The following is a 12913-nucleotide window of genomic DNA, read 5'->3' as shown; positions in this document are numbered from 1 at the left end:
TCACATACAAACACAGTTATATATATGTACTATCAGTGGCGGCCAGTGACTTCTTTTTTCGAGGACGCACGATGGGAAGTTTGTCATAACATGTATGTAGCCCGTCATGTGTGTGGTTCCTTTTTTCAAAATATGTGTTCTGCGCATCGAGAGATCCTGTGTGCATCACATGTCTTGTCAAAATAAGTGCCTGCCACAGACGCGTCTAAAGGGTTTATGATAAAAGAGACGCTCGCGTTTACCAGATACTCACATAATCTCATGCGTAATCAGAGTTTACTGTTAAGGGAGTGTCTTGCATGTATTTTGGGAACGCAAGCGTCTCTTTTATCATAAACGGTTTTGACGCATGTGCAGCAGGCACTTATTTTGACAAAACACGTGATGCACATGGTTCACATGACGCAACAAACACATATTTTGAAAACGCAAGCAACACACATGACACTCCGAACACATATTTTGAATTAGGCCCCTCGGATGAGCAGTCACAGGCTGGCACTGTGTACTGTACAACCTTCATAGACTGTGCAAATACTTTCAAATTTGAGATACAACTGAAATATAATGGCAAAAGCCACTATGTCACCATTAGATTTTTTTTTTTTAATGGTATAGTGACCGTATATAATTATTTATCAGACACTTTATTAGAATACACCCAGAAAATACTTAAAATCTTAAATTGAAATGAAATTTCTAATTCCAATCTATTGATTCAGGACTTCAATCTCCTACAAAAAGTTCAAGATGTGCTTTAATGCCAAGAGAGGTCACACTTAATATTGACTTTTGCCAAAAGAAGCCATTTTGTTTTGAATTTATTTTTTACTTTTTGTTTATATCTTAATAAGGAGAGTGAAAAACAAATTTTCATGGTAATTAAAATTGTTGATAAAACAACAAAGCTGCTGGTGGCCTAAAACACATACACAATAGTATGCTGAAAACAAAAAAAATGTAAGGAATATAAGGAAAACGAAAAAGGAAAAAAATAGTTACATTTTTCCATTTCAATTCGTATGAGCCCATCATAATCAATTAGAGGACTGATAAAACTTCTGCTGTAATATAATGTAATATTTAAATGTTTCTGTTAAAAGTCTGCAAGCCTGCGTTTGAATGTCTGTCAATACAGAAAGATGCTTTTCTCTGTCAGATGGTGTAGTTGCTTCATCTACCAGCAGGGGCCAACGGGGCCACGCTAACCGACCAAACCTTGACCTCTTGATATCAGCAGGACGTTTTGCTGAAAGACAGCCATACAAAACAAGACACAAAAATCCAGAGACTGTTGACCTGCAGTCTGACTGCCTTTATCTTTGTATCCTTCTTGAGACCCATTCAAGAGGTTTGGATAAATTGGATAGTTAACCCTGTTCATGTTTTCATGTGATGCCTTTCGTGCTTTGTGCATGCATTCCCTTAATGTACACACAGGTTTTTTCCACCCATTATTGTAAGAGCAATGCCTGAACAAGCCGAACAATAACAGAGCTAGCGTGCTCCATTACCCCAGCTTCCATTCATGCTAATGATGTGCACCATTACTCTTCCACTTGCTTTGGCTCCTGTGCTATTTCCCTGACTTATGGTGCCATATATAACGACCGGAATCATACAGGATGTAGAGGTTCTTTATGATGATGTAGGGCGCGAGCGGAGGGGCGCAAATCCGCCAAATTCGCGCCAAAATAACGCCAAGGTATCGCTACGTCGACTTCCTTGTTTCCCTTCCTTGGGATTATTCAGTATGAAAGCATGTAATTGGGTCTGTGATGATATTAAACTCATAGCTAAAGAGGCTGCGTCAAAAGCAAAAAGCACGGCAAAACAATTTTAAGCCTAATTTGGTATGAGACATGACTGGCCCAGTGGCGACACGCAACAGAGTCATTTATGATAAGGATTAAGCTTGCGCAATCAAAAGATGGAACAAGATAATGTGGCGAGATACATTCGAAACACAAGCAATTAATGGAGGAAGCATGACACGGGGCTGCTAAAGATGAAGGAGGAGAAGTGCTCTCAGCACTTCATCATTATTAATGACAAAGACGCTCGCGTCCCGCCCGTCTCCGGGCGCCTGCCGCTGCGGAGAAAGGGAGAAGCTGCCGTATGGTTTGGGGAAGCCAGACGGAGCTGTCAGAGGCCCGTCCGGGCACCGTGGCTGCTGTCTATTACTCATGTGACTAGTGAACCCACCAGGCAGAAAATGACTGGGTTCACAAGGTGATTAATGAGCTCTCGACCGCCGCACGTCAAAATATGATGCCGATTGTTAAGCTGCCGGCCCTCTCCCAGGACGGGCCTTATAACACGCTTTCATTGAAAATCAATTTTGTGTTTCCCTCAAAACGGGAATCGCGGTGTCTTTATTCATTAACACAGTGACATTATGTTTAAACTGTGCAGCGTGCCTTGGTCCCATAGGCAGGATATGCAATTGTTTTTCATCTTACTTAGGACTTCCAGCAAGAGGAGGTACAGCCAGACGTTTCGTATATTGCTGAAAGAGCATATAGAGATGCATTCGTACTGCAGGGTGGTAAAAGACATTTCCCTGTTGAATAGACCAGCATAAACCAGCACAGACATTCGCTATGGTCTTCTCAGCAGGGTTCTTGGGACGTAATGCACGAACGTCCTATCTTAGGATCGGCGGAGCGCAATGTCCTAAATGGGATCCCGGTTGAAATCACCATGGTTACTAAACAGATAAGATAGGATTGTCAGTTAGGATATTTCTACATTACGGCCCCGGGAGTCTTCAGAGAGTATTTCCCGGGAAAGGAGAAGCATGATGTACAGTAGCGCATGGAATGGACATTCAATTGAGGGTCTACCGAAGGGAAAACGTAACGACACATTAAATGAATTAGTTTTCCAATAGGGCTGCAATAAAAACCAATGATCCAACAATCACCTTGTGCTAATATTAGAAGATGAGAGAGAAATGTCAGGCTATGAGACCATCATTCAGCTGCTATGGGGGAAATGACCTCTCATCTAATGTTGCCTGTATTTTCCCCGCACTTACAACACAAACACGGCGCGCTAGCTAGGCCATTCGGAGATCAGCGGGTTAGCGCACGAGAGACTTTGCTGGAGATGGAGACGCGCATTTGATCTGCGCATCACGAACGTGATGGAGCAAGGGGTGCTTGATAAACAGACGCTATCTAGGGCACGCACCTCCGAAGAAGCCTCTCTGGGGGAAGCCTAAAACCCAAGGTGTAACAAAGCAACCCAAAGCAAATTACCCTGACACGAAACAATAGCAAATTGGACAAATGATATAATGTAAGTCCTACTGTCGCCAGCAGAGCGTGCTTGTTGGAGGCGCTCAGAGGGAATTGAAAATAAGAATAGGCTTTGATGGTAAAGGTCAGGCAAGACAGTAGCTCTCAGCATGGCCTCCTCATCGAAACATCTCGCATACAGTCCCACAGAAACAATCTCTTACCCGGTGTGCCCATCGTAATGTTGTTGTTAATAATGCATTGTATATAAAAGGACCCAGTTTTTATTTCTCAAGAGAGCAGCTTGTGTGCTCCTGGCTTGTAAGGGAAGATTTGAGGAACAATTGCGAGACATCGCTGACAAGCTCACGGATGGATTTTTCTAAACTCAATAAATCAAAGTGTTGGTATTTCACTGTCATAAAGCTCTCGGTGGCTCTGTGATAAATAGCCTCTGTGTTAGACAACTCCTGCAAATGAGTCCACGCCATAGAGGATAACTATTACGAGTGGTGAGAGGCCAAGCGCCTGGTTTTATGACCCGCCTGTGCCATTTAATATATTCTGACAAATTCCCATTAAAAATGTATTCATTATTGTGTCTACATGCGAGGGGAGTGCAGAGGTTGTTTAAGCTGTTCTCAGTACAGTGATAAGGCAAATACAAGTGGTACAAAAGCTGTTACTGGGATAGTACCTATTAAATAGATCCTAATGGTACATATATGCACACATTTGGTAACAGTATGTACCTGTAAGGTAAGGTATAGATACCGTCAGTGTACTAATCCGCTTGTTAAGTCTGACATCACACGGCACCGGCCACTTTCCGGGTCCAAGCGCTCTATCAGATGCAAACAACAAAAAATACTAATATTTACTCACACTGTGCTTTAAAAAAATCACAATCTTAACCTAACCTATATTCATAATTAAATTCCAGATGACCTTTATGAATCTGTAAAATATTGAATTCTGGGATGCCGTGAGCCTGGAGAATGAAGTGTACTCTGTGAGTTTATAAAAGCTTATCTTAAATGCATAAAATGAGTCTCACTTAAAATGAGCATAGGATTGGACCTGGAAACGATACTACTTATGACGTACATGCAAATGTGTACACTTTTTTTCTGAGAGCACAACCAGTAATAACTACAGTAATTTGATTCATGTTTGAATGTAAACCAGGTTTGATTTTGGGAAATGATTTGAACAGTATTACTATTACAGGAAAAAACATACAGTCTAAGTTTGGATGTTAATGAAAACAACATGATGGTAAATAGCAAAATATTCAGCATATTACACTGAAGGAAAAATGACACATTAAAACAATAAAATCTGGCATCAGCCCTGAGTAATTACTCAACATGGTTATATCTCATGTTACTCCATTGTCATGAATGAAATGTCCATGGAAATCAGGTTTTTTTACTTATGCTTGAAACTGACATTTTCATTTCTGTTACTGTAAGAGTTACCAAAGAAAGTAATAGTCAGAAACTACATCAACATAATAAATGTTTAGCTTAACAGTTTAATAACTAATACAAAATAATGAGAATGATGAACTGGAATCTATGACTATGTGGCCACTATCTGAAACAATCAGACTGATCTCACGAAAAGTTATGTTATAGTCACGAAAATTTTGATTTATTTATTCGTGTTCATGGCATGAAATGTTTAACTTTTTTCCTGCCTTAAGCACGAATGTCTTTTTTTGTGTCACTTGCACAAATTTCTATACATAGTTTTTGTGTCTGTTGCACGACTTTCTGTTTCGTGTCATTTTATGTATTGTTTTCTCATTGTTTTTTCCTATTTCTTACCATTGTCGGTTGGGTTTGGGGTTAGAATTACTTTCTGTTACATTTTTAGACATCCTAACCCAAACCCCAAATCTAACCCCAACGCCAAGCGACAATGATTAAAAAATAGAGGGCGGGGGGATGAAAAAACAATACATAAAATGACACAAAATTTGTGCGAGTGACAAGGCATGAAAAAAGCTGAATTTCGTGCCATGGACACAAATAAATAAATACAATTTTTGCGTGACTATAACACGACTTTCCATGAGATCATGTTGCAAACAGCAGAATATAAGCCAAGTTCATATGACATGCTTTTGTGTTCCTTATCAAGGAACTTAAGAAAACTAGATGCACAGCAATGAATTTCACAACAACTTTTTAATTGTAATGTTAATAGTAAAAATGTTTACGACCTAAAATATTACTAAGAAAAGTAGAAGTTTGCCCAAAGGAAATCCCAACAAATCTGTTTTTCTTTAAAATCACACCTTCATGAAAAAATAAAAACAACACTTAATTTACATTTTTTTTTGAAGTACTCTCTAATTTAGATAATGTAGATAAACTGGGACATTTCTATCAAGTCTATAAAGTTTTATAAAGTTCCACAGAAATTGTACAGTGTAACTGGCTGATATTAAAAAGCTTCCTGGTTACATTTTAGCTTTGCATTTATTCTACTGCCAATGAAACAACATAAAGCCCTGTATGGTCTAAAATAACAACTTGTATAAGAATATTTCAGTTCACCTAAGTCTAATTAACTGTATCAGATGAATCAAATGAAAACGTATCATTCCTCTTAGTTTTTACAGTAATCTACAATGGTAATCTAGGTGATGTGTTTCTTCTTAGACATTACTGATCTCAGTCTCAATAAAAGATCTGGAGTGCTGTAAGTAAAAGCAAGAGTGCAGCAGTAAAACTGGTGGGGGAAACTTGTGATGATTGCGATGAATGTGAGGATTGTGATGATTGCGATGAATGTGAGGATTGTGAGGATTGCGATGAATGTGAGGATTGTGAGGATTGTGATGATTGTGATGATTGTGATGAATGTGAGGATTGTGAGGATTGTGATGATTGTGATGATATGATGGCTAGAAAGAAAACAAAGAGTGCATTACCAAATTTGGTGTTGCCAAGTAATATTGCATTTATCCTTACTTCTTATGGGGTTGTAAAATTAGCAAATAAGCATTCTACTGTTTCTATTTTTGCTAAATCTTTTTCCTAAAATGTAATCCAGCACATAATCAAAAAAATATTAGCTTGATTGAAGTATAAGTTGCTGTAGAATACATTATTTCATTATAGAGAAGACTTAAATTAATCTTACCTAAAGCACTTGATATGGCACAACTCGTGCTCAAGTCACCATCAGTACCATTGGAGGTGAATGTAATGAAACCAGGCTGGTTGGTTGCGATCTGCTGGTTGATCCAACTTTGGTACTGAGAAACTCGGGTATACACACCAGGAACCTTGGGTGAAACACACCCTCTACCGAAACTTACAATCCCAGACTGGATCCAGACTGAGCCCTGTTTGCTGACCATAGGTCCACCAGAATCTCCCTGTATTATAAAAGACAAGTTAAGGTTGTTATTGACATAATGCATGAAAAAATAATTGACAACAAGCAATTTAACCAGCTCTACACCTGTAATACACAACAATTTTTTTCTTATTACCTGGCAGAATCCACCTTGTAATGGTCCAGCACAGATCATATTGTTTGTGATGTTACTGTTTCCAGCATAAAGACATTTACACTTTCTGTTCCCAATGACAGGCACTTGAACTTCTTGTAGAGTTTGTGAGGCAACTAAGAAACACATTGAATAATAAAACGTGTTAGGTACAGCAAAAGTAGATTATGTTGATGCCAATCAAAGTTAGTAAATTTCATTAAATTCTTACCTCCAGAGTCAGTATATCCCCATACAGTGACCCAGCTCATTGTGCCATTGAAGAAGCTGCTGTTTGCTGCCGCCAGGCAGATCGGTAATATATAGTCAGTAAAAACCACAGGTGAAGACAAATGCAGAAGAGCAATGTCATTGTCATAAGTTAATCTACTGTAGTTTGGATGAATGATGATTTTGGAGACAGTTCTGTTCACCTCATTTGGATTTGATCCTGACTGTGTCTGTCGGCCCAGGTACACAGTCAGGCCAGTGGTTGAATAACTGTAATTGGTTTGGAGAACAAATGTTAACAATGAACACAATCATTAAATAAAATGTATTGTTTTATTAGTGTAGGGTCTGCTATATGATTTGCTGATGGTTATGTGGTTACCTGTAAAAGCAGTGAGCTGCTGTCAGTACCCATTCATTGTTGATGAGTGAACCACCACAGAAATGTCCATAGCTCCGATGAAGACTGACCTGCCATGGCCAAGCACCAACTGAAGCATTCTGTCCTTCAACTATTGGGAATGAAGGTCTGCCACATACTGACAATATAAAATCATGTTTGAGCTTCATAATCAAAAGCAGACATTTTGAATCACAACCTGTAAAAGCTAATTTCCCAATAACTCAAAATAAAAAATAAATAAAAGGTTAAAAAAACGGTCCCAATCTGTCACTTGGGCAGTACCCTTTAAAAAGGTCCTACTATGTACCATTTAGGCATAGATATGTATACATTTGGTACCAATACAGTCCCCTCCACTAATATTGTCACACTTGTTAAATATGAGCAAAGAAAGATGTGAAAAAAATGTCTTGTTTAACATGGCAGTTGCTTCAATGCATTCAGGGGTGTGTTCCTGGTCAAGACAATCTCTTGAACTCCAAACTGAATGTCAGAATGGAAAAGAAAGGTGATTTAAGCAATTTTAGCGTGGCATGGTTGTTGCTGCCAGACGGGCCGGTCTGAGTATTTCACAATCTGCTCACTTACTGGGATTTTCACGCACAACCATTTCTAGGGTTTACAACAGTGGCGGCTGGTGACTTATTTTTAGAAGTTCGTCACAACATGTATTTAGCTTGTCATGGGTGTGGTTCGTCATTTCAAAATATGTGTTCTGCGCTTTGAGAGATCGTGTGTGCATCACGTGTCATGCCAAAATAAGTGCCTGCTGCCTTGAACTTGAAAGGAGACGCTCGCGTGTGCCAGATACTCGCACAATCTTATGCGTAATCAGAGTTTAAAGTTAAGGGAGTGTGTTGCGTGTATTTATGGAACGTGAGCGTCTCTTTTATCATAAACGGTTTTGACGTGTCTCCAGCAGGCACTTATTTTGACAAAACATGTGATGCACACAGGATCTCTCCACACGCATGACACATATTTTGGAAAAGGGAACCACACACACGTGATAATCCGAACACTTATTTTGAATAAGCGCATCCTCGGAAGTGCAGTCACGAGCCGCCACTGGTTTACAAAGATCACAAAGAGGTCAGAGGAGAATGGGCTGACTGATTTAAGCTTATAGAAGAGCAACTTTGACTGAAATAACCACTCGTTACAACCGAGGTATTCAGCAAAGCATTTGTGTAGCCACAACACACACAACCTTGAGGTGCATGGGCTACAACAGAAGACGACCCCACCGGGTACCACTCATCTCCACTTCAAATAGGAAAAAGAGGCTACAGTTTGCACAAGCTCACCTAAATTGGACAGTTGAAGACTGGTAAAATGTTGCCTGGTCTGATGAGTCTCGATTTCTGTTGAGACATAAACACAGTATTAATATGGTGTTCCTAATAATCCTTTAGGTGAGTGTATATACAGCAGGAGGGCTATTCACACAAAATTTCCACCGGATGTAGCCATCAAGCCAAATATCGAATTCATGCAAAGAATCAGAACATTTAAGTATACAAGTTGAGTCATAATAAGTGAAAATGCTGATGTGTCAAATTTATTTACTTATTTTCCCTGCTGTAATTTGAACCAAATATCTGCGCAAGCGCACAGCCAGGGTTGCCAGATTCGCAAATCAAAACCATCCCAATGGACATTCAAAACTAGCCCAAAAGCATCCCAAAGACTGCACAGCCCAAATGCCAATAACTAATGAACAAAACCCTTTCAACTTTAACCCACAAGAAAAATTAACTGGTGGAAACAGTTTAAACTGTATCCCAAATCTGAATCTGAAAAAAGTAGAGGACTTGGCAACGCTATGCACAGCATCTCTCGTCGAGTTCAAGATTTATTTCTGAAAAAATGAACAAAGTCAAAGCTGAGTTGGAAAAAGTTGTTCTTAAATCGACAGTGGCTCAGTGGTTCATGTAGGTTGTCTACAAATCGGAAGGTTGGTGGTTCAATCCCCGGTTCCACCTGACCAAGTGTCAAGGTGTCCTTGAGCAAGACACCTAACCCCAGCTGCTCCTGACGAGCTGGATGGCGCCTTGCATGCTGACACCGCTGTCGGTGTATGAATGGGTGAATGTGAGGCAAAATTGTAAAGCGCTTTGAATGGCCATAGGTCTGTTAAAAGCGCTATATAAAAGCAGTCCATTTACCATTTTAAGAAGTTTTCAGATATAGGCAATGAAAATTTTTTTCGAAAGTCACGACACTATTTTATTGCTTTATGTAGCCTTAGATTATAAAAGTGCAGATGAACGCTGTAGAATGTACAGCGTGTGAGCTCATTACCTTAATAATGCATGTTGCCATTGCCTTGCTATTGCATGCTTCCATGACGTGACTCATGTGATGCGTAAATAAGAGGTAAATATAAGACGTGAACTTAAGCACAATTCTTCTGCGCATGTGCACAAGGTATTTTTGATTATGATTGATAAAATAATATGATTCACACATTTACATGCATACTTTTCTCCTGATGATCGGATCACAGATCAGACTACACCACCCCTTTTAATACGAATGAAATTTGCATCCGATCGACCTCAGTCATATTGATTAAGATGTTTACATGAAGGCTTTTCAATCTGATTGAGCCGTCAATCTGATTACAAACGGATTGTTTGGTTGCATGTAAACGTAGCTATTGAAAACAAACAATTGCAAGTTTTATCAAAAGAAAAAAATTTTTGTTAAATATATGTTTGCCACAATTATTGTCACCCCTATGAATTCAAATAAGGAAAATGTTGTTGAAGGACATTGATTTTTATTTTTTTAGTACACCTGGGTGACTAGGAACATTCATCACAATGGATAAGACCAAAGAACATAGTTGTGATGTAAAACAAAACGGTGTTGAGTAGCTATAAGAAAATAATAAAAACGTGAAAATGCCATTTTCAACTATCAAGGCAATAATAAAAAAAAATCCAGTCAAATGGAAGTGTTAAGAATCAGCCTGAAAGAGGACGTATGTCTGTCTTGTCCCAACGCACTGTCAGGAGTATGGTTCGAGGGGCCAAAAAAATTGTTAAGAATCACAATGTTAATCTAAAAACCGTATTTCTGCTTAGATCTTAAGTCTCAATAAAAGATCTGGAGTGCTGTAAGTGAAAACAATAGTGCAGCAGTAAAACTGGTGGAGGAAATTTGTGATCATGGTGATGAATGAATGACCAAATTTGTTAATGCCAAGTAATACTGCATATATTATTTCTTCTTTTGGGTTGGTAAAAAACAGGTCTTTATACGCAATGTTCAGTTTCCAATTTTACTAAATCTTTGCACATAATGAGAAAAATGTTTAGGTTTACTGCACTATAATTTGCTTTGACAATCAATAATGATGTCAATGATTGCCAAATCAATTCATTATAGAAGTAACCAAAATTAATCTTACGTGCAGTGGTTGTTGTAGTAGTAGTAGTAGAAGAAGTAGTAGTAGTATTAGTAGTAGTATTAGTAGTAGTATTAATAGTAGTTGAGGTAGTAGTATTAATGGCGGTGGGGATGGTTGTTGTAATATTTGAAGGGACAGCAGTTGATGTAATGGCAGGTACACTGGCACAGCTCACGCTTGAGTCACCATCAGTGCCATTGGAGGTGAATGTAATGAAACCAGGCTGGTTAGTGGTGATCTGCTGGTTGATCCAACTCTGATACTGAGAAACTCTGGTATACACACCAGGTAAACTGGGTAATGCACACCCGTTATCAAAGCTTACAATGCCAGACTGGATCCAGACTGAGCCCTGATTGCTGACCATAGGTCCACCAGAATCACCCTGTATTATAAAAGACAAGTAAAGGTTGTTCTTGGCAAAGTAAATATACAAATAATTGACAACATACAAGCAATTTAACCTGCTCTACAACTGTACTACACAACTCTTTTTCTCTTATTACCTGGCAGAATCCAGCTTGTAATGGTCCAGCACAGATCATGTTGTCTGTGATGTTACTGTATTCAGCATAAAGACATTTACACTTTCTGTTCCCAATGACAGGCACTTGCACTTCTTGTAGAGTTCGTGATGCAGCCAGAGAAACTAAGAAACACATTGAATAATAAAACATGTTAGCTACAAAAGTAGATTATGTTGATGCCAAACAAAGTTGGTAATTTCATTAAATTCTTACCTCCAGAGTCAGTATCTCCCCATCCAGTGACCCAGCTCATTGTGCCGTTGAAGAAGCTGCTGTCTGCTGCCGCCAAGCAGACTGGTATTATATAGTCAGTAAAAACCACAGGTGAAGACAAATGCAGAAGAGCAATGTCATTGTCACCAGTCAATATATTGTAGTTTGGATGAATGATGATTTGGGAGACCGTTCTGTTCACCTCATTTGGATTTGGTCCTGACTGTGTCTGTCGGCCCAGATACACAGTCAGGCCAGTGGTTGAATAACTGTTATTGGTTTGAAGAACAAATGTTAACAATGAACACATTCGAATTGAATAAACTGTATTGTTTTATTAGCATCTGCTATATGATTTGCTGGTTACCTGGAAAAGCAGTCAGCTGCTGTCAGTACCCATTCACTGTTGATGAGTGATCCACCACAGAAATGTCCAGAGCTTCCATGAAGACTGACCTGCCACGGCCAAGCACCAGAGGAAGCATTCTGTCCTTCAACTATTGAAAATGAAGGTCTGCCACATACTGACAATGAGGAAAATAAAAATCATCTTTGAGCTTCATAATCAAATGCAAACATTTTGAATCACAACCTGTTAAAGCTAATTTCCCAATAACTCAAAAAAGCAATTTATATACAGTATCAAATAAATAAATAAATAAAAGCTTCAAAAACGGTCACAAGCTGTCACTTGGGCAGTACCCTTTAAAAAGGTCCTACTATGTACCATTTAGGCATAGATATGTATACATTTGTTACCAATACAGTCCCCTCCACTAATATTGGCACACTTGTTAAATATGAGCAAAAAAAGATGTGAAAAATGTTTTGTATTGTTTAACATTTTGATCTTTGCTCAATATAAAAAACCTCTGCTCTCAATAGCCATGTTTACATGCACAAAATTTTGTCAATCCAGACTGAATTTAATCTGATTGCAGGTTACAGTACCATTTACATGTACCCTAAACTTTGCAATCGGTTTAAAATGTTTGTTTATATGTACATTATATATAATCTGAACCAAACATCTGCGCAAGCGCACAGCCAGGGTTGCCAAATTCGGATATCAAAACCATCCCAACTGACATTCAAAATTACCCCAAAAGCATCCCAATGATTATGCACAGCCCAAATGCCAATAACTAATGAATACAATCCTTTCAACTCGAAAAAAGCAGAAGACTTGGCAACACTGCACACAGGATCTCTCGTCGAATTCACGTTTTATTTCAGTATAAATGAACAATGCCAAAGCTGAGTTGGATAAAGTTGTTCAGAACTTCGTTGGACAAAGTTTTCAGATATATGCAATGAATAAAATTTTTGAAAGTCACAATGCTATTTTATTGCTTTATGTAGCCTAAGATT

At 38.7% G+C, this 12913-nt stretch overlaps 1 protein-coding gene across 4 annotated transcripts in view; it reads right to left on the bottom strand.

The window, feature by feature from the left end:
• Positions 1 to 5418: 5418 nt before the first annotated feature.
• LOC135741153 (transmembrane protease serine 9-like) overlaps positions 5419 to 12913 on the bottom strand; it is a 28450-nt gene continuing 20955 nt past the window's right edge. For 3 of the 4 annotated variants that reach the window (XM_065259843.1, XM_065259894.1, XM_065259942.1), the window contains 10 exons: positions 11910 to 12066; positions 11543 to 11811; positions 11309 to 11451; positions 10803 to 11187; positions 8692 to 8748; positions 7364 to 7520; positions 6983 to 7251; positions 6754 to 6887; positions 6399 to 6636; positions 5419 to 6159 (listed from right to left, as the gene is read on the bottom strand). In XM_065259843.1, coding sequence (XP_065115915.1) covers positions 5933 to 6159; positions 6399 to 6636; positions 6754 to 6887; positions 6983 to 7251; positions 7364 to 7520; positions 8692 to 8748; positions 10803 to 11187; positions 11309 to 11451; positions 11543 to 11811; positions 11910 to 12066 — 2036 coding nt within the window. In that variant the 3' untranslated portion in view covers positions 5419 to 5932. The remainder of the gene's footprint in view (positions 6160 to 6398; positions 6637 to 6753; positions 6888 to 6982; positions 7252 to 7363; positions 7521 to 8691; positions 8749 to 10802; positions 11188 to 11308; positions 11452 to 11542; positions 11812 to 11909; positions 12067 to 12913) is intronic. The other variant, XM_065259997.1, reaches the window with a different exon arrangement.

This window comes from Paramisgurnus dabryanus, chromosome 3 (genome assembly GCF_030506205.2).
Source record: "Paramisgurnus dabryanus chromosome 3, PD_genome_1.1, whole genome shotgun sequence".
Taxonomy (NCBI): domain Eukaryota; kingdom Metazoa; phylum Chordata; class Actinopteri; order Cypriniformes; family Cobitidae; genus Paramisgurnus; species Paramisgurnus dabryanus.
This window is presented reverse-complemented; position numbering and strand designations above follow the sequence as displayed.